Genomic DNA, 25602 nt, shown 5'->3' with positions numbered 1-25602 from the left:
CTGCCAACAGTTTTTAATTGATCATCATTACCTTGCAATAATAATTCTCTGGAGCAGGAACTCCTAGCTCAGGTAGCTCTTACTAAATTAAGAGTCTGCTTCAAGATGCAAAATGGCTGGAGCTTGGCTTAGCCGGTAAGAATAGGAATTGCTTCAAGGAGATAGAGGGGGAAAAAGATGGGTGGAAGGCATTTTCCCAGGTGTAACTCAACCGCTTCCCGGCTATTGTTTCCCTCCCTGGGAATCTGTGCAAATTGAGCCAGGAGCCGTGCAAGCTGCTCAGAGCGCGCCCATTTTCCTTCCCTTCTTCCCAAACAAAAGAGCCCTCCAAAGCCCGGCGTCAGAGGCTGGACATCTGTCGCCATTTGGGGGGGCCAGCGTGGTCATTGAAAAGAAGCAGTGACCTGTCAGCTTTGATTGATGGCTACAAACCTCCGGGCTCGACCCTTCATGTGGGAAAAGAAGTCCCGCCAAGGCAAGTCCCCTTTCACATGCTAATTCTGGGCTATAAATACAGCAGAGGAGCAGGGGAGCGGCAAAGAGCCCATCCTCGGGGAAAGGAACGACCCGCTGCCCCACTGCCTCCTTCCCATCCCCGTTCTCCTGGCACCCAGGCTGGGCTGGATTACAATGACAGCCACAGCCACCACCGGCGGGACCCACAAGCTGGCCAGCACCAAGGAGGAGAGGAAGGTAGGTCCCCTCCGTGCTGCTGCACCCACGCCACCCCCATAGCAGCCCCATGCGTGGCATGGGTGCTGGGGCTGTGGGCATTGCGTCTTGGAAACAGAGAAGGGAGAGTTTTTCCCTCTTACTGTAAAGATGCTTTCCTTGAATTTAAGCCACGTGGGTATTGTCTCTTCCTTTCCTTTCTCCGGCTTAGAAAGGCTCATCTCTGGTGCATTTGGGTAAACTCTGCTTAAAATGAGTGAAAGCGAGAGAATCGAGAGCTGATACCGTGTGAAGGACAGGCTGTGACAGGAGCTGGAGATGTTGCACTCTCCATCTGTACCTTGACCCTTCTCCCCGCTGAGCTTCGCATCGCCCTGCACTGGCTTCGTGCAGGAGGTGGAGCTCGCTGTCCTCGCTGAACTGCAGCAGGAAGAGAAAGAAAAAAAATGTTAACTGCAATTCTCCCTCCTTTTCCCTGGCAGTTAAGGAAACCCCTCATTGAGCGGAAACGAAGGGAAAGGATAAATAACTGCTTGGACCAGCTTAAGGAGACTGTTGTGGGTGCATTTCATCTGGATGTAAGTGCTCATTTTTATGCTGCTTTTTGTCCTTTTGCTGGAGGGCGATCAGTCTGGAGACAGGGGAGTGTCTCTTCTTTTGAAAAACTGGGCATGGTACGCATCCCTTCACTGCCTCTAACTGCTGCACCCTTTCCTTATCAGCAGTCTAAGCTGGAAAAAGCAGACATCCTCGAAATGACGGTGAAACACCTCCAGAACATCCAGAGCAGCAAGCTGATGGGTGAGTGCCCAGTCCCCACCCTGCGCACAGGCAGCCATGGGGCAGAGGGGGCGGAAGGTTTAACCGCTGGCAAGCTGGCAAAAGCATCTTTCAAACCTGTTGAGGCCCGGGCTGCTCCTCGGCTCCAGCTTTCTCCACTAGATGGGGAGATGGAGCCGGGCACTGGGTAACCTACGGAAGGTTTTTTGCCTTCCAGAGCCGCTTGTTGGTCTGACGTCGCCCTTGGCGGCGGGAAAACCATTCAGCTGAGCGTAAAGCCCAGCTGGCCTCAGCACCAAGCCCCCCAGGACGCTGTGCCCTTGGAGAGCTTGGTGAATGAGGTTAAGCAGGAACATAGCTGGCAGCTTTTACTCCCTCACCAAGTCCCCTTGTCTCCCCTTCAATGCAGCTGACTCCAAAGGGGGCCTGGAAGCCCAGCAGAGGTACAGCACCGGGTACATCCAGTGCATGCACGAGGTTCACAACCTCCTCCTCACCTGCGACTGGATGGACAAGACCCTCGGGGCACGCCTGCTCAACCACCTGCTCAAATCCTTACCCAGGTCTGGCGAAGACATCTGCAAAGCGGCATTAAGGTCTTCAAGTCCATCTCAGCAGCCCCTCCTGATGCCAAAAAGGCCCCTGAGCCCTAAGGGGAGCACCCAGGGCACAAACCCATCCCAGGAACGCTTCTATCCAGCAGAGAACAAGGCTTCCAAAAATTCCTTCCAGCTGCCGTCGATGTTGGCTTTCAACCAGGCTGATGCTGCACCACCCAGACAGGTCCTGCAGCCAAATTTTTCCCATAACAATCCTAGAATGGGCTCTTTAGATATGTGGAGACCATGGTAAAGTGTGTTTTCAAATGTTTATCCTAACCTTAGACACTCTTACGTATGTATCTTATAGATATGTTTCTTTAAAACACTTGTGGAGCAAGTCTGTTCCTGTAGGTGTACTGGAGACCAGGGTACTTCAAGCCGAAGTAAACCTATGTGTAGCCTGCATTGTAGAAGGCTGCTATTATTTTTTATTTATTTAATACATCTAAATTATTGCATAGAATCCTCTCATGCTCTGTAGTTTATATTAATTATATAGCTTTCTTGTATTACATTCTTAAAATAATTAACTTCCTATTAATAAAAATACAAGACAACAAACAATGACCCTCTCTGGCATCAAGCTTACCTCTCACATAAGCCAGCAAGACTGCTTTGTTGGATAAAGGGGTAAACAGCCAGTCTCTTCTTCATTTTAGTTTTATTAGTACCCCTGTGCAGCTGTAGATTTCAATTCTGATTCCTGTAACAATGCTGCAGTGATTAGAAAAAGAAAAAAGAAAAACCCCCAAAACAAACAAACAAACAAAAACCTGGAGAGACTTGGTTTGGACTTTGTAGGTTGTTTAGATATGCTGTCAGGATTGCTCACTCTGGCTGTGGTGTTCCCAGCCCTCCAAATATCCTGCCATTACTGTGTCAAAAAACTACTGTGTCACAAACTAGTGAGTTACACGTATGTATATATGTTACATATATTTAGGGATTATTTTTTTGTTTCTGTAACTAAAAGCTCAAAATAAACTTTTGCCAGGTAACCACTGATATTTCTCCCAGCCTCATCCTGTCTGCTTTGAATATACAGTACTTGGGGATCTGCTTTTCTTCTTTCACAAATGTTTTTTCTGAGTTTGGATGAAAGTGATGGTTTGGGTTTTGTCCCTGATTCTTTGTAGAAAAAGCAGTGTGCATCACAGACAAAGGCAGAATAACCTGGATCCCAGTAGTACTTAAAAAGTTATGAAAGACATCAGGAGCTGGATTTAGCAGCCTGGATCAATGCTTTAGCTTTTACTCATAAGGAAATTGCAGAGATTTAAGCAGAAAGCAAACTTCTCCACAAATTTGACCAAGACAACTGGGACAAATCTGCTCAGCTTGCTAGCAACATTTGGTCAGTTTTTTTCATCTCAAAGGCAGTTAAAAGTTCCTCACAGTTAAAATGAAAGAGCAAGGAGCTCTTAAACAAACACCACGCATACTAATTAGTGGACCCGCAGTTCAGAGGGGCTCATTATGCAGTGAGATCTATTTGATGATGTGCTGAAGGAGTCAAAATCACCACCTCTGGGGTTTTTTGTGAAGCTCTACCTTTTATCCAGCCCTCTTGAAAGGCCATTAGAAGAGGTGGCATAAAGGCTGGAAGAGAAACAACTGGCCTACGCTCAGCAGGTTTCTTCAGCTGTGGGGCCAGAAGGCAGGTAAGGACACAGAACTGTGCAAATCTTACTGCAACCTCAGTTTCCACCCTCTGCCTGAAAATTTAGGGCTTCCCACTTTACTGACGGGAACCCCCAGAATGATCAATAATATAGAACATGCATCCAAATCATCCCACCACAAAATCCAGATAAAGTGTGTCAGGAGTCAGCCCGAGCAAACAGCCACAGCAAAACACACAAATACTCAAGAGCAGGGAAAGCATTCAGGAAAAGCAAACTGAAAAATCCTGGAAGAGGAATGACAGAAGATCTTCCCAGTCATGCATACTGCAGAGTTTAGAGAAAGCCCTCAAGCCACACAGGCTCCCATGGCTGCACTCACCAGAGGAACCTCCGCTGCCCAGCACTGGGCTCTGCACACCAGCGAGGAAGGGAAGAGGCACAGATGGGGCCTGAAGTTTACATTTACTTCTAGATGGTGTCATTAAGGCATCTGCTGGCACTTGTGGCCACTTTATTGTTATGCTGGGAGAGGCTGTGATGGAAATATTTTCCTATGATTTGACAGCATCATCCTAAAAACATACTTTCCTCCTAAAAACTGTAAACCCCCAGTCAAACAAATTATCAGCTATGGTTACTGTGTTGAAAAGAGATCAGTGGTAATATCGCTTTCTCACCATCTCTGCTTGTTTACTCTGTGCATTTGAAAACACTTTGTGGTTGGTGAGTTTTATTATTTCCTGTTTCTAATCAGTAAGGTTGTTTTTGTTGTTTTGTTTTGTTTTTCTGTGGGTGTGGAGGGAAGGGTCATATAGCAGCTGGCAAAAGAGCTTTAAAAATAGAAAAGCAAGACTGCAATACTTGGCCAACAATCTCCAGGAACAGTTTTAGTACAAGACAAGCATTCTTCATTGCCTTCCTTTCAAACCAATGCTGACCTTTCTGCTGATCTCCCTGTCCCATATCCAACTAATGCTGTGGGAATCCTTTGTGAGTCATTAGACTTCAGTACAGAAAACATTTCTCCAGGAAGGCTGAGGGTTATTCATTGCACCTCATATACGTGAATTTCAGCTATTACATGCGTTTGACAAAGGAACTTGGTATTTACTTCAAACCCATCCAGTTTTACCAAAACCAGGGCTGCACAAGAGCCAAAAATACTTTGCTTTTCAAATCAGGCACCTCTCTACTGATGACAAAAAGCCCACTTTCCCAGCTACTACCATTTTCTCCCCAGGACAACAGAAGCTCAGAGAAGCTCTGGCAGCCATCTGGCTAATGCAGCATGGATAGTACTGTCCACCAAGGTCAGTGTTTGAAGCTGCAGAGTCCCAAACACCCTGCTGCAGGAGCAGGATCGACACAGACATTATTGACACTATTTCTAAATCAGCAGTTGTGCCTCTTGGCTGCCAGGGCTGCCCAGGGCTCAGTCCTCCATCACCCAGGGGAAGCACCTTCAAGGCTGCACCACTGCTGGCAGCTGGGACTGCAATCCTCAGGCACGAGAAGGGGTGGGGATGCTGCACCCCAGGTCCTTCACCTCCATGTGCAGGCTGGAAACAGCCAAGACAAGCACCCATCAGATTCCTCAGCATGGACATGGCCAGACTGACCTGGCTGCTAGAAAGGGTCACAAGATGCATCACATCTCCCATGGGACAGGCAGGGCTGGTACAGTCTGGTGCAGAGTCAGGCTTGGCATGTACCATGCCCAAGTGCTGCTCCAGATGCTTATTCTTGAACAGATAATCAAAAAGCAGAGGCCAGATGCCGTGTGCATGGAGATGTGATGGAAGCTGGACCTGAGGCTCAAGAACACCAAGTGCCTTTAACACAAAGCAGATTTCTATAATAATGTAAACCCAGGTAGACAAAATACCCATGACTATAGCAGCTCCCTTTGTATAAACTGTACTCCCAGGCCAGTAAAATTCCCACTTCTCAGAAAACAGGACCAAATCCTTCCTCATTAGGAAAGTTCAAAGGCTCATAAGTACATAAGGGAACTTATGGCCCTGCTATGCTGTCTTCTCTCAGACACCCATAACCCTAGGGGCATCCAAGCATCTCTGCCTTTTCCCTTACTCCTCCTCCCACCCCGAGGGCACTGGAGCAACCTTACTCTGACCCACACAGTCCCAGCCACCCACAGAGACCCACCGAGAGCAGGCCAAATGCCTTATGGATTTAGTTGTCATGCTGAGCCCCCACAGATCTTTACCTGAGAGGGCTGAGCACTCTGCTTAAAAAGGGAACAGGAGCCAAATTTTCAGCAGACCTCTTGGAGACCCCTCATATTGGCAAAGAGGAGACTCTGGGCAGCTACTGTAACCTCTCTAGGAGCTCCTCTTAGGAGGGGCTCCTAATCCTCCACACCCATCAACCAGTGACCTTGCAAAACCCCAAACAAAAGCAATTCTAGGGCAAAAGGCTTTCAAAATAATTTGAAACACACTACCATGGCTGCTAGTGCTCAGTAGCTCTCTAGCAAAGTGCTACTCTTGGGAGAGAAGTGAAAACAAACCCACCGACAGCAGAACACCAAAGACTTTACTTTCCCTTTATAAATATATACATATATATATATATATGCCATTATCTCACAGCTTCCAGTGTATACATTCCTGTCTTAGTGGCAACACACTCAGATTCATCTCATGAGAAGTAACGTTGTGCTGAGAATGTAACGCAAAGTCTGTGACATTTTTCAGAGCTTTCACATACTCATGAATAATGCAGCAGAAGCCAAAGACAGCCCTGGATTGGATCTGCACTGCTGAGATGTTTCATTTATAAACTGCAGCCCTGGTGAGAATGTGGCTTGTTGCCCAAGGCATCACTCAGACCTACCAGAGCCTGGGAACTTGCTCTGCTTCTGAGGTTCTCCTATGGTCCCTGCATTAGGTATCACAAATCCTATCATACTCGGAGTTAAATAGCATGTTAGAGCATTTTCATTAAGTTTTCTATGGCCAACACCACCAGCAACTGGACTTCTTCAACTGAGAGAACTAGCCCTCCAGAAACAACTCTAAGGAGCTTTTCTTTTGGCCTGTAGGACTGTCCCAAACAGCTCTGCCAAGCAGCAAACATCCTCGAGGAGATATGGGAATAATGCTTCCTTTCCAGGGTCTCCTTCCCAAGGAGACCAGGGGAAACAACAAGGCAGAAGCTTTGTGGCTATGGGAAAGCTGGTCAGCAGGGAATGGCTTTGCTGGGGAAAGGAAGGATGGAGAAACCACCGAGCTATCCCTACCTTCTCTAGGAGCTTCCTAAAATCCTCTCCTCTCTCCATCTGCCCCTGCCCTGCACCCCTCATCTTTGAGCATGCCCTGACAGCAGATGTCTGCTGTAGGGTGACTTCTCACTCAAATGGGCACAACAATACAACCTTGTTCTAAACCCACAGCCTGCAGCCATGGAACTCTCTGACTAACAGGCCTAAATAGTTCAGCAGCAAATTTGTTTGCAGAGAGGAGGAACCCAGTGGCTGATCTTGCTGCTCCATCAGAAATGCTGCCCTGTGCTGTTAGGAGCCAGTTTACTGCCTTCCTAAGGAAACATTCACCTCTTCACTGTTATCCTCCATCAATACAGGTCTCTCTTGCACACCGTGTATTTAAATACCCAGGACTTGGTCAGCTGGATGAAGTGAGCCAGAAGTGAGGCCACACAAAACACAACCACAAAACTACGAGGTGAGGAAAAATCCTGAAGTGGCTCTGGATGGCCACTCCTTGTCTCAGACAGCCAGTTGTTGGAGTATAGCTCATGACAAGGAGCATGTAACCTTCTGGAACACAAGCCACATGCAAAACTGAGCTTACCAAACAGCTTAGCTTTCCCTCAGCAGCTTCTCAGCACGGTCACACCATGTCCCTCTGCTCCAAGCCATTTCTTTCTACTTTCTGAGGCAGGTAAAAAGAGAAGGGAGAAAGAGAAAAATCAGTATTTCTACACAGCAGAGAAGAGCAGATGTTAAGCAGAATGGTGAAATGAGCCAGGAGAGCCATGGATGTACTCCTCAGGACCGAGAAGCTGCAAGGGCAGAACATCGCTGTCCAGGAGCTGGGACTTTCCTGTGTGAGAAAAACTGCTCAGGAGCAACCACATAACCTCAAACATCTCTGCCCTTCCCTAGTCAGCCTATGTGAATATTAAAGTACAAAGCCAAGCACTTTAAGATATGCACTCTTCCCATTGGAGAGGCTGTGAGAACAAGCAATCCACACGGGATAGCAATCACATCACCTCATGCGCTCCTGAAAAGTGCTGAGATGTTATTTTGATAGGTGTGATACAAGAACTATCCAGACCATCGAACACAATGAAAGCAATACCTGGACAAACAGGTTCCCCAAACCAGACATGTGGCTGTCAAAATCCTCTGGGGAAAAGGAGACCAATGCCTTCCAGTATTTCCCACAGTTTGGGACTGCACACATGAACACACACCTATCAGAAGACCTCTGTGGCAGTCCAAGGCTTTGTCCTTTCTTGTCCATAAGAACCCCTGAGCAGGGAGTGCTTTCCAACACAAACCTGACACACTAGAGGAGAACCTCAAGCTTATCTCACCCATGGCTTTGGACATGGTGCTGATTGCTCCTTGGTTTTTCAGAGCAGATGCAGCTGCAGCAGCCTAATGTGGGGCACAGCTAAGCATGGCCCCACCAGACAGCTGCTCTTGCTCGAAGCCCAACTCTCACCTCGACTTCCTCTACCGGAATTTTTTCAGTCTCCTGCCTGAGTATGATGAGTGTTTTCAGGTCAGAGATCTCTAGATGAAATACACTAGCAAGATGCCAGGGATTGCACAGATTAAAGAGATGAGGCAGGACTTGCACCTCTCCATCATATGAATCAATTCTCCACTGTCTTCCCAATTCCAGCACTCACCTCTTCCAAGTATGCACAAGTATATCTCTTGCTACCCCTGAAGCCTTTCCCTACAGCACAGGCAGCCTCTACCCCAGCCTTCCCACTACTCTCAGCCTTGTCTGATCCACACTCCCCACCAGACCTCTATCACCAAACTGCCCTGTTACCACCCTACCCTTGTGCAGGTCACTTCAGCTCTTGCTGCCTGATCCAAACTGCCCAGCCCAGCCCATGCTCAGCCTCAGTCTTGGCTGAAGTCACCCCACTGGCTGAATTGCACCTCCACTGCCAGATCCTCCTACAGCCAACACAAAGGCAACACGAAAGCATGGAGCTGTGCCTGGGAAGATTGATTTGCGGCTGGGAGATGCCTTGTTTTTGCAGAGTGAGTCTGTTTCTTTCATGAGGAATTTTTTCCAGCCCTGGCCCTTTATCAGCAGGCTGGGAGGCGATGCCCATATCAGAGCAGAGGGCTCTGCTCAGAATCTCTGCCTGCTGAAAGTGGTGCCTGGTCACTCTGGCATGTGGGCAGAAGTGATTGGGGCAGCTGGGCAAGAAGGAGCAGGGCAGCCTTGACATGAAGTCTGACATCTTGTCTGTTCCAGCTCTTCCTCTAACAGCTGGAGGGAAGCTGGCACTGCTCTGAGCACCTCAGCAGTACTCATGGTGCCATACCTGGGCTGCTGGCAGCTGAAGGACAGAGCCCAAAGGCTCCTGGGCAGGGTGCTCAGCCCAGCAGCCCAGCCCAGTGGCCAGTGGCACTGCTGGCAGTGAGGCTGGCTGGCACACCTCATCTCCCAACAAAATACTTGCAACAAACAAGCCCATCACACACACACCCCTACACCCCCATCTGCTCCAGCAGAAGTTCTTTTACAAGAGAGGGTGGCAGGGGCCTTCCCTGGGAATCCCAGAATGGCTGCAATTACTTTTCAGACCACAGCAACCCCAGCATCTGCCCTGCTGGAGGTATCACCAGACACAGGTGGAGGAAGAAAACCATTTTGGTCATTGCCTGAAAGTTCTAATGTATAAAACAGCAATCTATGTTCTTCCTGATGGCCCATGCTGACCCTGATGCAAAGAAGGAGTACTCAGCCCTCTCCCTGGTAGAGTGGAGCCTACAAAACACCTCAGCACAGGCCATACTACAGTTGTAGGTAGGGACACTGGTGTGATGACCTATGGTCTCTGGAGAGTTGAACTTCAACACCCACTTGAGGTCGCTACTCACCACAGGCTCAAGGGCAGTGTCCACACCAGCAGATAACTGTGTGCTAAAGGAGATCAGATGCCTGAAGCAGCTGGGTTTGGGGCTCCTACATCTATCACATATGTTGCATGTTATGTCTATTAGGACTCTTACCTGAGCAAAACCCTTGGACATGCTCAGAGGACAAGCTGCTGCTTCCACCCACCATGTCCTCCTCTGCAATTGGAATACCTCTGCTGCAAGTTGAGAACAGAACTTCTGATCTAGTTTGCACCAAAACTAACTCAGTTTCTGTGCACAAAAACTGCACTGTAACTAATACAGTGTGCAGAGAGTGAGGATAACTAGGAAATTCACTTCAAAACCTTATGACTGGTCCAAAATGTAATGCCAGTAGAACAGGAGCCTACGATCTCTCAAGTCCCATTGGTGGTTTTGGAGGGAAATATGGCTAAAGTGTTTCCATAAACTTTCGGTTTCACAGCTTTAATCCTCAAGGAGGATTTTACATACCTTTCACCTTTCATCCAGCTTTCTGTGTCTATATCCAGCTCCTGGCATGCAGATCAGAGAGGCCTCACCCAGCATGGAGACAACTCTTCTTCCCTAAACATGGGGCAGGCGCTGCTCCAGCTGGGCTTGGAAAGCCAGCCCACAATTCTCCTGGGGATGAGAAAGCAAGTCTGAGCAGGAAGGGATCTGCCTGCCAAGGGCAAACCCCTCCCCAAAGCGCTGCTGGGCCAACAGTCCTGAGATGCTTTTGGGTAGCACCTACCTGTCCTCATCCAGACAGGGTCCCATGGCAAGCAGCAGAGGCTGTGTGAGAAAGGAGGTTTCTGCTCCACATCATCTACCTCCACAGCCACTCACATGGTTGGGATGAGTCCTGAGAGGAGATAGGGAGCTGGGGGTGTGCACTGGGATGCATCCATGGCAGAGGAGCAGACATGGGCTGTGAGGTTCCCCTCAGACTGTGAGAGAGGACAAAATGTCCCACTTATAAAGAGTTCTGCCTAAAATCAAAGGCACTGTTTTTAGTGGCTTTTATCAGTCAAAGAGAAAATGCAGAGAGAAAAATGAAGCAGGAGAGCACACACAAAAGCTGGGTGTTTTAGAGCATGAGCAGGCTCACTCCTGCTCCCATCTGTCTCTCTACCATCCCCAGCCACAGACCCTGAGTCTGCTCAGCTGGGATGTGAACCACAATGAGGTGGATGATACCTCTTCAAAGGCAAGATGCCCATGTCCCAGTCGTTCTTACATAGCTTACACTCTTCTCAGCCTTGTTGCCTTTTCTGAGACGCAAAGGGCTGAGTGGGAGCAGATCATGGCCACCTCAGAGCCACAAAATGTCTGTGGCTGAATCAAGTCCCCAGCTGCCTGCACTACTGCTGGATGCAGGGCTGAGCTGGTGGTGGTCAGCCATGCCAGGGCTGAGCCCACCATCTATTACAATTCCTTCAAATATATATGGGAAAAGCCTCTCTCAATAAATACAGGAAGGCAATATATGCTTATTTTAAGGGACACTGAAGTAACTCAACAACTAAGACAGTTTCTATGGCTCAACACATACATCCATACGTGTGCATCGCCCTCTATGTGCATATATACATATATAAAGGTGCATGTGCATGCATATTTCAACAGGCTTATATGCATACACATAAAGGAATATCTGTCAGACTGCTTGGGAAACAGAATGATCAGGGTGCAGCAGAACATGAGGACACTACAGTCACAACACAAACTAGTTGCTTTTCCAAGAGCCTCTCAATGTTTTTCCCCAACAACACCGAGGCCAGAAGAACCAGCCCAAAGTGAAACCTGAAGCCAGAAAGCAGAGAAACAGCCACAGCCCAGGATATAAATGGAGCATAAGATGAGCAGCAAATCACCATGTACACGCTGCCATCAGGGTCCTACTGTGGCATTTTTTGGTGTGTCCTGGCTTCCCAGGGACTGTGAAGGAGTCAGCAGTCAGGTCCTGGTGTGCCCCACATGCACAGCACAGAGACCTGGCATAGGTAGGAGATAGTGCAGACTTCATCTCAGGCTTCCAAAGATTTGCTGCCCTCACAGGCAGGATGAAATGGCTTCAAGATAATGAAGCTTGTTTGCTGTGGAGAAGCAGCCTTGCCTTTTTTTGGGAAATGCTTCACAGGTGTGAGAGCAGGAAAAAGGATAAAAATGCTAATTATATCCATGCTCCCCTCCCTGGCTGAAAAAAAAAAAAAAAAGAAAAGAAGTCATTGCCTTGGCCATTCCTAGTGACAAAGCACAGTGTATATACATTAGATGAAGGAGATGCTGCATTCCTGTGGGGGAGGAGACAGAGGGGATGAATGCTTTCCCTGCATGTCTGTGCACAGCCCAGACCCAAACCCAAACAGAAGGTGGGTGGGACTGGCAGCTCTGCAGCAGATGCCTCTCAAAGTGCAAGTTAGGGTGGCAAAAACCAGCAGCCAAAAGGGTTGCCTGCAAACAGCCTGACACAGGGCTGGATAAGGGCTCCCTGCATGCAGGAAGACATCCTTCAGAAAGAGCTCAGGTCCAGCTGTGGGTGCTGAAATATCTGGCTCTGGGGCACTCTCAAAAGAAACCCTCAGCCACTAAGGTGAGCATGGGTCCATAGTGAATTCCCTGAAGAAAACTCCACTCCAAATGATGTGAAGCCCACACATTCCTACCTTCCAAATATGAGCAGGGGTTGGCCAGGCCTTACCCATAACACACTGAACACTGGCTTAAAAAGCAAACACCCCTGCTCTCCGTGTCAAGTGGTGACAGAGCAGGGACATCTGGAGTATTGGCTGCCAATAATTGATACGCACCCAGCTCCTCTCACCTGCACTTTCCAGTTTTTCTGGTGCAACTAAACTGGCAAAACTCCCCACCACAGCAAAATCCAGCAAGGGGATCAACACATCAGAAAAGCCAGCTTCATTTACGTGGCACTTTTATGCTGGTATAACTGGTAAGAATTTTGCAGTGAAGCAACATAATTGAAATCAAACAAATAAACAAACCTTTGTCACCAATGTCCTGCACTGACCAGACTTGAAAGTACAAGGCTGTTTGATCCAGGGGTCCTCTGCAAAGCACTACAAACCATGTTTCAGCTGCCCATGGGAAGCTCCCAGGTTCAGGCAGAAATGTGGAAGCAGCTTAATGGTGAAGGTCTTTTGGCTGAGGTGAATGGTCAAAAATGCTGTAAGGCAGCTGAAACAGATAAGCCTTAGGCACGCACCCTTGGTCATCACTACTCAGAGACTGATGTATTTCACCTGGAGAACCTCCAAGCTGTGGGAGTTATGCATGCAGGGGATTTTGGTGTCTAACAGCCAGGTTGGTGTGAGGAATTTTCCCTGTTTGCATCATTACTTGAAATACCTGTCAGGATGTCAGAGCCTGGGAATCATTTTGGATGAGAGCAGAAGCCCACCTAACACAGCATCCTACCTCTTATGGTCCAGGAAAAGGAGTGAGCATGGAGCTCTTATTCCACAGCTCACCACTCTTTTTTTTTCTTTTTTTTTTTTTCTTTTCTTTTCTTTTCTTTTTTTCTTTTTTCTTTTTTTTTTTATGGTTTCCATTTGCAGATTGCCTCATTAGGATCTCTATATACTGAAATCAGGATTAAGTGGGGCCAAAAAAGATTATGGAGACTTGAATTTCACAGAGCTAGTGTTGAGGTTCCTATTTTAAGTCCAATCAGATTTAGGGCTGTCAGTCAAAGAGTCACATTTGCCTTCAGAGACTGCTGTGCTCAGAGGCATGTCCTGATGCTGAGCACCCTGGCTTAGCTGCCCATGGGTGGGTGGGAGCTCCAATGTGTCAGGTACCCAGCAGCTCACTGCTCCTCTCAGGGGAATATACAAAAGTATTTGCCCCCATCTCATTTCCCAAGCAATGGTGCAGCCTGGAAATGAAGGAGATACCTTGCAGAAGAGCCTCCCCCAGGATTCTTTGCCATCTCGGTCTCTGAAGCAGCATTTCTCCAGGTGTCCCTCCACTTCTAGCAGCCTATTAGCCAGGACACCTGACAAGGTGAGTGCCTATATTTTGTTTCTGTGAACTCCACTCTCTCCAGGGGGCAGCTTCTGACAGGCACAGAGCAACTAAGGCAGAGATCTACCCTACACTTCCCCTCTCCTCCAGTTGCTTTGCCAAAGCTTTTTCAATTACTTTTATGATTTTCCCCAAGGGAATAAAAAGATTAAGGCATGAGTAAGAAAAACAGAGGCATCTGCAGTCTGGCTGCAGCACGGGGCCAGCCCAGGCTCCCACCTGCACTCAGGGGATGCTTTGATGCTTCCAGCATGTGGAAACTCCCATTTTGACTCCCAGGGACCATTTTCTCCGGGAATTTAGCCACATCTTGTGCTCCCATCATGTTACCCTCCTTGGTAGATATGGCCCCTGACTATATCTCACCTTATCTGCCTGGGGACTGCAAGCTCTTCTCAGCTCACAGCAGCAGTGGCTATTCACAGGGAAGAAAGGCTGTTTTCAGAGTTGGCATTCCATCTGTCCCACAATTTCTCCAGTCCAGCGGAATTTGGGATTCTGATCTGGTCCACTATCAGCATGACAAAGCCCCTTACCAGATCTATGGCTCCCCAGCTGCCTACAACTCAGCCCATGAGGAACCTTTACTTGATTTCCAGGTGGTTTCTCCATTTGCATTACACAAACACAGATTTGCAAAAAAGGACATGAAATGTCTTCTGGAGGAAGCCAGGGAAGGAGAAACTCGAGGCCAGTCTCTTTGAAAGACCTCCTTTCATATGTAAATTTTTCATGGCTGACCAGCAAACCTGCTTTAGGAGGCCAGAAATAGTACACATACAACACAGCTGTGAGAAAACACAGGTGGGAATGACTGCTGTCAACGAAGCCCTCCCCATATGGGTTTGTGCTCCACTTAGGAATAACCTGCTCTGAGCAACCTCACATCCCAAACCTGGAGCACAGGAGTCAGAAATGTCAAATGCAGCCAGAGCCTGCTGAAGTCCTGACCGCAGGCAGCACCTTTCAAACTGAGAACAAAGGGGTCAGCCAGGCTGTAGAACCCTTTATTTCGGCCCCCTGGAGCTGGAGAGCCCTGGTGTGGGCAGGGTCTGCAGCACCTCCCTGCTGGTGTCTGAGAGCAGAGTGCAGCAAGGGGCCCATCAACAGCAGTGACTGGTGGGGAACATCCCGACAGGGAGGGCATTCCAGTGCTGTACAACAATCTGCATGTACAGAAATACAATAGTCACAAGAATACACCAGGGACTCACCCAGCTGGAGGAGACATGGCAGCTCCTGCAATTGCAGCTGACATCCAAGGGCCAGGGTGCCAGCTAACACCTGCCTTCTGCTTGTACACTGTCACAGCACCAGGGTTGCTGCAGGCCCCCCACAGCCCAGCCTGCCAGGAAGGTAAATATACCCAGGATAGTATAACCTGAAACTGCTGGGCAGCCAGGGCAAACACTCCCTGCAGCTGAGGAGCTCTGAAAAGGAAGGGCATGCCTGCAGGGATTACACCAGTGCAGCCCAGGTTCTCTGGGAGGCAGCTACTAAAACACTGATGCCCACAGGTGTTTTCGTCTCCAAAAGTTGCATCTCTTCCTTTTTCCCATCAACTCAGGGTGCTATTTGCAAAAGCCTAGTGAAACCCTGAAGTCACACTTGAATGAGCTCTAGAAAACAATCCCACAGCTGACAGCTTGGCTGCATGCACTGACTGCAAGAGAAACCCATACCTCTAAAACCTGAGCAAACCCAAATTTCAGAGCAGGTGAGCTGCTCTGAGGCAGTGTGGGCATCCATAGCCTGGCTGGTACCTGTACAGTGCAGGGGCTGCTGTGGGATGGGCAGAGGTGTTATGTGCAGATGCCACTCTGGTTTATGATCTGGAGAAAGGAGAAACACAGACATTCAAGAGCAGAGCAACCTTTCAGTGTCCTGAAGCAGAACAGGCAGTCCTGAACCACTACACTGGACAGCTGGATCCTGCCCTCATCTCAGCCACTGGTTCCCCCTGTCAGTGTAACTCATTGCTCCCCTGCTTCTCTCCCACATTTGTGGCCTTCTCCCACTTCCTGGGGCCAGCAGGAGTGCCTGCATGCCTGAGACAGGGAATACTTTGCCCTCTCCTCCTCAAAAGTGCAAGCAAGAGGTTAGTGCACACAACCCTAAAAAAAAGCTCACAAACTTTACCTGGGTATTTTTAACTGCTCTTTGAAGGATTGGTTTCTTCTCCATCCCTCTGCATCAAGTGTAAAAGGCAATCATGCCAAGCTCCAGACCCTGTCTGGTCTTCAGGACACCATGGAACTGGCTTTTATGCAGCAGTTACACTTATGCAAAGTAAATGGCAATGAAGAATAATGGCCCAGTTTTGCCCTGAGCAGGCTGGGTTCAGACAAATGACAGTACACAGAACTTAGTTTAAACAAAGTTCTGCTAAATTTAGTGACACTAGGCAGTGGAAAGCCAGGTAAAAGAAGATTCAGAAATAAAGCAGCCAAAATACATCTCCCCGGAAGGTGTGACAAACACTGCATGGATTTCCATGGTACAGAAGGTAATTTTAAGGCAGATCTTCACTGAGGTACCCTCAAAAAAGCTGCAAATATGCTCCAGTTCTACTGGAGGTACAGGCTGGGGAAAGGAGCAGGGAATGTGGAGAGTGCCTGAAGGCAGAAGCCATTGTATGCTTAATCAGCTTAGCCAGAATAAATCAATAGGCACTAAAAGAGGAGAGTCCCCTCAGAGAGTCACAAAGCAGACAAACCTGCTGGAAGGAATGGAGTGTGCAAGTGAGCAGCTCTTCTCACCTGAAGCAGCCCCAGCCAGATGCACCATCTGCTCAGAGCATTCCACCAGCATATCCTGCCCAGCAGTGTCCAAACCAGCAGACACATCAAGGAGAGTTAATACAGAACATCACCCCAAGCCAGCCATCAGGGAGAGATGATAGCTGCCCATCAGCTGATGGCCTCCTGCTTGAGCTAGACTGGAATTTATCAATGGCATCATATACAAGGAGGTGTGACTGCTGCTGTAATGCAATGGCTCTCTTGGAAGAGGGGAAGGAATGGCAGGATGGACATCAGATAGCAGCTGACAAATCATGAAACAAATAAGATAGCTGCTGGGAGACATCCAATTTTAGTGCTCTAACACAACAATTCAGAAGTAAGGAAGCCCTGATAGAGGACAGGGTTATACAAGTATCATCTGTACACTTGCAAGCCAGGGTCATCCAGTCAGATCATAAGGGTAGCAATGAATTCACAGCACACTTCTACAGTTCACCTACTTGGTGTGATCTCCAGGGAGTTCCCATAAGAAGCAGGATGTGGCTGACAGAAACACATGGCTCAGGAATGGCCCATGATGTGGGGATGTAGTCCAATCTCATGATCTGCTTCATAGCTCTGGAAGGGGCAGGTTACCTCTGCTTTGCTCTTTCTCTTGTCATCTCCCTTCAACGACTGATGTAATTTTTGACAGTTCATGGGCAGACAGTCCTGTGCCACACAAGGGGAGCCAGCATGCTGGGATATCAACTCGAGCAAACAAGGCCAGCACTGCAAGCTCCTCTGAGCCTCCCTGCATGCTGCAGCAAGCACCGGTTCAGACAAACAGTCCTTTTGGAAACAGCATGCACAGTAGTCCCTGAGTCTCTACAGGATGGAACGTGGAAGAGATCACTCTTACCCCAACCACAAGAACCCAGTGGTACACATGACTCCCTTCCAGGCACCCTCAGTTCCCTCTGCTCTCTGGTCACTGCTGTTCCTCAGGTGTCCAAGGTCCAGAAGCCAAGAGGGCAGCAGGCAGCATGTCTCTGCTCTTCACAATCCTGGCATGCAGGGAGGGAACATGGAGCAGGGAATTATCCCTCTGCACGTCAGCTCCTCTGTGGGTTTCATACACTGATGCAGGTGTCTGTGATACAGGGAAGCAGAGACAGTCCTGTTACAAACCTGGTTTTCTTCCAGAAGGATTTTGAAAGGGGACAGGCATTAAGGGAGCAGACAAAACTTATCCTTCTCCTCTTCATAGGATGGCTCTATCAGCAACAACACAGTTAACATCTGAAAGGGCAGCTCAGGGTGCTGGCTGGACTTGTAGCTAGTATCTATGAGTAAGATGACTCAGTACAAGAAAAACAAACAAACCAACACACAAACAAATGCTGGAGGCCAACCAAAGGCTAATTACAGCTCTACAGCATTTGCTGGAAAAAGCCCCCTGCTGAGCTACAACTTATCCTGGCAGAGGGAGTTGTCTGTGTGTCCAGACAAATCACATCCCAGAACAGCTCATGAGCAGCCAAGGGGCAAGAGGGTTCTCTGTGATTGCCCCTGGACATCCTCAGCAGCCCGATGCAGGGACAGATGCTCTTTCTTTTTAACTCCTTCAAGACAGGGCTCTCTTGTGAAAACACATGTAGGCTGAAGCGAAGTAATTCACTAGATGACAAGTCTCTTCTGGCAGACTGGATTTTGAGAGAGAAATGTGAAAAATTTTGCAGATCTTCCTGAAAAAGTTAGAGTGTCACCAGCCCTTTGCTGTACAGCCAGGGGATCCTGAGCCAGCTCAGTGCCACCAAGTCCACGGTCCTCAGTGGGGTTCAACCGCACCGAGCTTCACGCTTGGCTTGTTGGGTTGATCTCATTCAAATACAAAAACACAGCAGCAGGCCCTGGGAACTCATTGTAGTTACTGTGTTCAAGTTACATTTTAAAAACACAATTCCAGCTGCATTAAAATTGAATAACTTGGCAGAGAGTCTATAAACGAGACGACTGTATTTCAAGACATAGCAAGAAAGGAGGATGGTTAATGCAATTACACTGACAGTAAAATGCTGAACTTAATTATGACTTCAGCAATGATGACATATTTGTGGTGATCGAGTTCAAGATCCGCAGATAAGAGGACATGGGTAAACTGCTGGGTTCTCCTTGTTTCTCCCAGCTCCTAAGGAAACAATCCCACTGCAAGCCTCAGTCTCTCCCTCAGCCTCTCAGTCCCTGCCTAGTAATGTTTGAGTTCTCTAACTAAATTTAACAAAAGGCAAGGAAGAAAAAAATTACAAGGAAATTAAGTTCCTGTAAACTGTGAGTGTGGGCACCTGGGTCAAGGTGAGAGGTCCTGCAACAGGAGTTTACCTACCTTGTGCTGGGATGAAGAGGAACAAAATATGGACACAAGATAAAACCACACAACACAAAGCCATGGGGAATCACGCTTCATTGTTCCCAGAAAAGCTTGCTAGATGGCAAGGGTAGGAGGCTTTCTCCTCCAGTACATCACAAAATATATTAATGATACCTCCCAAAATATATTAATGATACCTCCATGTCACCCCTCTTCTCTTTCCCTGGCTGCTTGTACAGCACAAGTGCTAAAGAAGCAGCTTGTCACTGCTCCAGGGCCCCCTGTACATAGCACTGCACACACACAAGGGGCCTTCTGCTGCCACAGAAAATGTGCCTTGACAATATTCAGAGTGGGTTCATAAAAAATTCCAGCCACCTTGGACTGCTAGAACAGCTCCCTCCTTTGCACCCATCTCCTGTTCAGGGTGGAAAAGTGACTCACTGAACTTCATACTGGGATCATACTTCCCTACAAAGCTCGAGCCAAAAGCTTCCATCTAGATCTGGGCTACTGTGTCAAACAGACATCACCAAATATTTAGTTGCTGAAATTCTCCTTAAAAACTCTGGCAGTATCCTGGCAGTCTTTCTAGAATTGACAGAGAGGCTAAAATTCTGGTTGGAAGGGATCTGTGGAGGTCTCTAGTCCAAACCTCTGTGAAGCAAGGTCACTGCCCACAGTACATTACGTTGACTGCAGCTTTGTCTAACCAAGCCTCAGAACCACCTGGGAGGGAGATTCCCTGACCTCACTGGGCAACCTATTTCAGTGCTGCACCATCTCCATGGGAGAGAGGGTTCCCTGATATCTGATCTGAGCCTTGCAAGATGAAATGTCTAGCCACTGCCCCTTGATGAGAAAAGCCTGACTCCACCAGCTGTAACTGCTCTTCCAGTACTTGTGGGATGTTGCTAGATTGCTCTCAGCCCCCTCTTGACCAGACTAACCCCAAGTCCTAACCATGCTGGTAGTTCCCTACCAGACCTTCTCCACGTTCTCACAACCCTTACTTGTTCACAACCAACTGGCCATTGCTGCATGGGGGAGTTCTCCACTCTTGTCCAGGTGAGGTCGAGGCTCATCAGGCAGCAGTGGGAAGCAACTCAGCCCTACCTGCCCAGTCTGGGCTGTCTGAGTTTCAAGCACTGACAGGTAGGGACTTGCAGTTTTACCCATGCTTTCCATAAGGAAAGTCCCCAGGGGATCTGTTTACACTGATATCTGGGGTCAAGCCTGAGGGTTGACTCCACCCAACTTAAAGTCTACCTCAGAGTCTGCACCCAAGCAATCTGCTCTGTCCATCCTGATCCTCCAGATGAGCTTTTCAAGGGATCAGTCTTATTTCTCCTTCTGGGATTGTCTCTAATTATGGGTGTTAGAGACAGGAAGTGGGCTCTGTTCAAGACCAGGCTACTGTGGGTTGGGCATTGGCCAACTGAGAGAGCTTGTGTCTTGCAGGTGAACAGTTTGATACCAGACACAGAACATGGAGGTGTGAGACTGATAAGTTCATTTCTTCTCAGATCCTGAAGTTGGGCAAAGCTATGCCAGAAAGTTTCCAAGAGCAAATCTAAGGGAGGTGTCAGAGGAGACAGCCAGCAGAGCAGGAGCTGGAGGTGCCTCTTACGTCAAGCTTTAGTTATTTCCCTGCTATGGTCTGAAACCACAACCCTAACAAAATTTGTGCTATTTATCCCTAAGGCCCAGGGCATTTTATGAGCCGCCTGGAGCAAAAGTCACCTTCTGCACCTTCTCTAGCATATGCCCATTGTGACACCAATGTGCATAAGAAGTCACCAGCCATAACCCCCATGTTTTGATCCACAGTCTCTTGCTCTTTGAATTCCTTGTTACTCACCAGACAGTCAGGGACAAGCAGTTTTTCAAGTGCCTGCTCTCCTGCCCTTCATTCCCTTATTTCTATCCGTAGACAGTTTAGATGGCACAGTTGCCACATGAACTTGGTGGCATCCAGACAGCTCAGCAGTGCTGGGAACAAGCCACCCCTGCTCTCTTGCAGCCCTGACAGATCACATACCAAACCTCTGAAAGGGGTGAGAGGAAAGGAAACCAAGAGCAGTGACTCAGAGAGTGTGTGAAAGCTCCCTGCATTTTCAGTTTGTGTGTTCATTTTCTGTGCTGCCATCTAATTAGAGTTTTAGGCTGTGTATCATTGGGATTTTTATTTGACACAGCACCATGCACTTGCCTCTGGTGGATCTAGTCCTACCACTTTGCTCACAAGTTTCTTTCTGTGCATGTGTGCAAAGCTGGTGTTGGCTTTGTCTATTAATTGCAAGGACACAGAAGCTATGGCTGTGCTAAGACATGTTTACTGGAGTTTAGAGGACATCAGGTAATCCCCAGAAGCCAATAAAATGGTTTCCCCCCAAACTAGCCCTTTCAGAGGCCAATTAAACTGAGTCCTGAATTCATCAAGTAAATGAACCCCTTCCTAACATGCTCCATAAAACAAGGCATACCACAGAGGATAGTGCTGCCCTTTCTCCAGAGCTTAAAAAACACACAAGCAAACTACCCAAATAGAATAAAATAATTTAAAATCTCTCAAAAAAATTGATATATTGTATGAACCATTTTTTTACTCCTTTAAGTCACCCTATGTACCATTAAGATGAGCCTGGATGTTCCTGACTTCCTACAATTCCATTGCTCTTCCCTGAGCTGTTTTGCTTGTGTGAGTTGTTTCTAATCATAGGAGCTGGCTGTGATGTTGACTCAGCCATAATCATAGAAACAGCAGCCATTTTCTACTGATTTTGGAGGCACAGCAACTTCATTTCAACCCTCTGGAGGCCCCTTCCATTGCTACCCCACAGCTCCCAAGAGGTGAGGGAAAGAACTGAGCAGGCCCAACAAGATCAAAAGTCAGCACAAAAACCGGCAGGAAGACATTTTGCATTCTCCTGCAAATACCTATGTCCCATCAGATGAAAACACAAAGAAAAATTACTGTCCAAGCAGAGAATTGGGTTCTCCTCTGCATGTTGCAACTCTGCACCACATTCATGACCCTCAGGAACCTGTTGAGCTGTTGGGAACAGGGGAGTCAGGCAAGGACCATTCACTGGCTCCACCAGGAGAATGTCTACACATAGTCTGCAATGTCTTTGAATGTGTTTCCACCGTATTTCAGACACCATGAGTATCCCAACCAACATTAACTGGGTCTGATTTGCCACCTCTGCCTTGGTCTCCCGGCTGAGCTGGAGGCAGGAGGTTTCCAGCCAGCAGAAGGCTCTTCTGGCTGGGTTCAGCTGTGCCCAGCCTCTACCAGAAAGTTGTGAAGCAGCACCTCAGAGAGGTTTTGTTTCTCAGAGCTGAAGTTACAGAGCTATTTCTCAGACCAATTGTTCAAAAACATTATGCTCCTCTCAAATTGTGCTAAGCTTTTTGAGAAACAAGGGCAGACACAAATACGGAGGAGAGGAATGACAGCACTCATCACTCCTTAATTCAAACCTGCTCACTGAGCTTCCTTCATGCTACCTATCAGGGCCTTCCAGCATCACTCTAAATGATAGCTCCTAACCAGAAGGGATATAAGAAGTCCACAGTGGATCAAGAGACTGCCACCAACATAAATCAGCAGAGCAGTATGCCAAATAAATGAGCCGTGCAGGACAGCAAAACTAAAATCCACTCTAAACTTAGAGTAGTTAAAGACATCCTCTTCCATAATACACAAGAGACCAGGTCCTCAGAAGGGTCTTTTTCCATACTATTAGAAAGAGTTTTGGCTATGAAATATCACCTCTTTTGAGAAACAGCCAGCCCAGAGTAGGGGTATGGCACGTTTAAGAGAAGAACCCCAAATGTCTGTTACTGAGGTCATGACCCAAGTTGTCCATGGACAACCCCACAAAACAAGTCTGTGCAATATGAGGTATCTCTTCTAGTAAGGTCAGTCCCAGGTTTTATATAAAACACAGCTACCAAAAAGGGTGTCAGGACTCTAATGTAAAGGGGATTGGTCTCTGCCTGTGAAATATTCCTCTTTTTGAATTAAAAAGAGTGTTTACCAAAACTGACCACGAAATATATTCTGTCCTTGCTAAAGAGGATCTGAAACATCCCCCTGAGAGCACAGGGTTATTTCCCCACCTATAGATGTGTAATTTACAATGTGAATGCAAACCTGTGAGAGGCTATGAAAGCAGGCATTTTTCTAGAGCATGTCACAAAACACATGGGAGCAAAGTTCAGAGCCCAACTGTGTACATGTTAATCTGATAAAAATAAAACCTGTGTCCTGTCAACAAACTTGGAGTATCACTGCCAGAGGTACAGACTAGGAGTTACCCTTGCCACGCACTGCATGTCAAAAGAAATATCCTTTGAAGGACACACATCAGTCCATAGTCAGAATTGCATTTAAGGCATTTAGCACCTTCACTGAAGAAAATATTCTTTACTGACGATGCTTGCAAGCCATTTAGGAGCTAATAAAATATCTTGCAGAGGAGGACCAGTGATAGACACATCACTGTTACAAAGATAAACAAAGCCTCCGAGGAAGTCAGCCCTATAATTTGGATAACTTCCAAAGATATTGGAAGCTTCCCTGGAAACACCATGAAACTGCTCCCTGAGGCATCACTGGCAGATTTTTTTTAATTCAGAGGTTTTTTTGCTCTGTGCTTCCTTCAGATTCTTATTCTCGTGTACCTAAAATAACTTCCACAAACACAACATGACCAAACGACAGTCACTGACCTCACAAGACACACAGTAACCTGCTACAGTCTCTGACCACAGACTGCAGGCTGAATGCTACGAGGTTAAACAGTTTACACTGATCTGGGAGTGCAGATATATCCCCACTGGAGCCCAACCACTTCAGGAAAGAATGAGAAGGTAACAGGGGTGGCACCGTGGGTTTTGCTGGGGAAGCCCCACAATGCACAGCACCCATGCGTCACCCACCCATGGACAGAGGCTCTGCTACCCTCACCACTTGCTCAGCACAAGCCCACACATTTCTTGCATTTGGATATTGCCATAAGTACCTTTGAAATGGCAGAAAGCAGGGCCCATCCTCTTGGTCAAAGGGGAGCCCCAGCCTTCCCAGGCAGCAAACAATCTAGGGGCTCTTCTGTGAATGCACGTAAGACCTTTTTGCATGCTGCTCATTAGCGCTGTGGCTGGCATGAACTGTTCTTCTGTGCTCCAGCTGATGAGCACGAGTGCTGCTGCCAAATCTGTTGAAAAATAAGAAAGAGGAGAAGCCTTATGGTTTTTGACAGCAGCAACAGGATCTCAGCACTCGGGCTAGGAAAAAACAATTTGGAGTAACAAACCAATTCAACTCCAAGAACAGTTCAAAGGTGATGTTTAACCTGATTTCCCTCTTAAACATTTGATTTTAATGGCAGAGAAATTGATAGCACTAAAGGCAACAAGGATCAAGCTAACAGGGAATGCTGCAAACTTCTCCAAAAAGCCTGATCCATTTGCTTCATTTATTACCTACACCCTGAGCTCTTCCAGCTCCACACACGCTCCCCTCCACCTCGGTTCTGAGAGAGGGACTAATTTTCAACACGGACAAGGCAGAAGACTAATTATTGTAAACATTCCATTTGTTAAAGGAGCCCAGTGAGAGGAGGAGGGGGAAGATAGCTCTTGCTTGCTTTGCTGCCTGAACAGTTTGTATTTGATAGTGTAGAAGTATGATGACAGCAAACTGATGCCTAAGGAGCAATTCACCCATTAACCTACCATCCACCACAGTTCACACCCACTGCCATTTATATGCACCATTAATATTTATAAGGATGATGTGTCTCTTTGATAGGAACTTGTGCCTCAAACGACAACAGATGTTGTACCATCTATGAAAGAAACCACTCAAGCATTTCCAATGGATCTTGTCCATGCTCATCATGTCTTTATCCTGTGCTCTGATTATATTATCCATGGAGAGCCTGAGTGACCTACTGACTGAAGCCCAAGAACGTAGATGGCAGCACACCCGCCTGTAGAGTCCTTAAAAGTTTTCAGTTGCAGTTGTTTCATCCACAGAGTTCTCTGTGGATGTCCTTCTGGGAGCTGGAGACCTTTTAAATGCACCTGATAACTTAAAAAGAGATGTTTGAGGCATTAGGTGGCAGACTCCCTCACCTCATGAGGATTTGCCATTTCCCTCTGTCTCCAGTGTGCATGGCAAGAAACTGAGGCTGCAGGATTTTCTCCCACAATTACCTTTGCCACCATCACCACAGGTGCATTTGTGATCACATATGATCTACAGAGAATTATAATACATATAATTAATTCTACAAAGAATTATACTGCTCTATTCATGAACTTTCAGAAAAACATGCAGCAAGTCACTGATGCCACTGTCTCTACTAAAACCATGCTGCTCCTCAGCTAAACTGTGATTTATATCACGTGTGGGAGCATCAGACTCTGGCAGGACACAGCTCCCTGCTCTAGCAAAGGTCAAACTTCCCCCTCTGTGCAGGAGGAAGCAGTGCCTGTATACCTCCCCATTAGCAGACAGCAGGGGGGTTTAACCTGGAAAGAACAATCTGGCTAAGTTGATGGGCTTACCAGAATCTCCTTCAGGAACCACCATGCACAGGCAAGCACTGAGATATGAGACAAGGTATCTACAGAACGTTTTCTT

The 25602-nt window shown here is 47.5% G+C and overlaps 1 protein-coding gene and 1 long non-coding RNA gene across 4 annotated transcripts in view; one reads left to right on the top strand and one right to left on the bottom strand.

Moving 5' to 3' along the window:
* The window catches only part of LOC139799689 (uncharacterized), a 28147-nt gene continuing 2545 nt past the window's right edge, over nucleotides 1-25602 (bottom strand). Inside the window, exons 3-7 of one of the 2 annotated variants that reach the window (XR_011727419.1) lie at nucleotides 23978-24169; nucleotides 17496-17726; nucleotides 10555-10665; nucleotides 10293-10442; nucleotides 1-2757 (exon numbers count right to left, since the gene is read on the bottom strand). This is a non-coding gene — a long non-coding RNA (uncharacterized lncRNA). The remainder of the gene's footprint in view (nucleotides 2758-10292; nucleotides 10443-10554; nucleotides 10666-17495; nucleotides 17727-23977; nucleotides 24170-25602) is intronic. The other variant, XR_011727420.1, reaches the window with a different exon arrangement.
* On the top strand, nucleotides 631-2304 carry LOC139799687 (transcription factor HES-2-like). Of its 2 annotated transcripts, XM_071751885.1 has the most exons (4): nucleotides 631-693; nucleotides 1155-1250; nucleotides 1395-1473; nucleotides 1862-2304. In XM_071751885.1, exons 1-4 carry the CDS (start codon nucleotides 631-633, stop codon nucleotides 2302-2304), a joined length of 681 nt encoding a protein of 226 aa, XP_071607986.1. The 2 variants fall into 2 exon arrangements, with proteins under 2 accessions (XP_071607986.1, XP_071607985.1); XM_071751884.1 differs by lacking the exon at nucleotides 631-693 and having other exon boundaries at nucleotides 1119-1473.

This window comes from Heliangelus exortis, chromosome 9, assembly GCF_036169615.1.
Source record: "Heliangelus exortis chromosome 9, bHelExo1.hap1, whole genome shotgun sequence".
In the NCBI taxonomy this organism is placed as follows: Eukaryota; Metazoa; Chordata; class Aves; order Apodiformes; family Trochilidae; genus Heliangelus; species Heliangelus exortis.
Note: the sequence above shows the minus strand (reverse complement) of the source record. Positions and strands in the feature narration are given on the sequence as shown.

Bases quoted from the DNA above. Each gene is read 5' to 3' on its own strand.
- LOC139799687 (XM_071751884.1), top strand. From the start codon at position 1,119: ATGTTAACTGCAATTCTCCCTCCTTTTCCCTGGCAGTTAAGGAAACCC. The intron at 1,474-1,861 runs GTGAGTGCCCAG...CCTTCAATGCAG, and splicing joins CCAGAGCAGCAAGCTGATGG to CTGACTCCAAAGGGGGCCTG.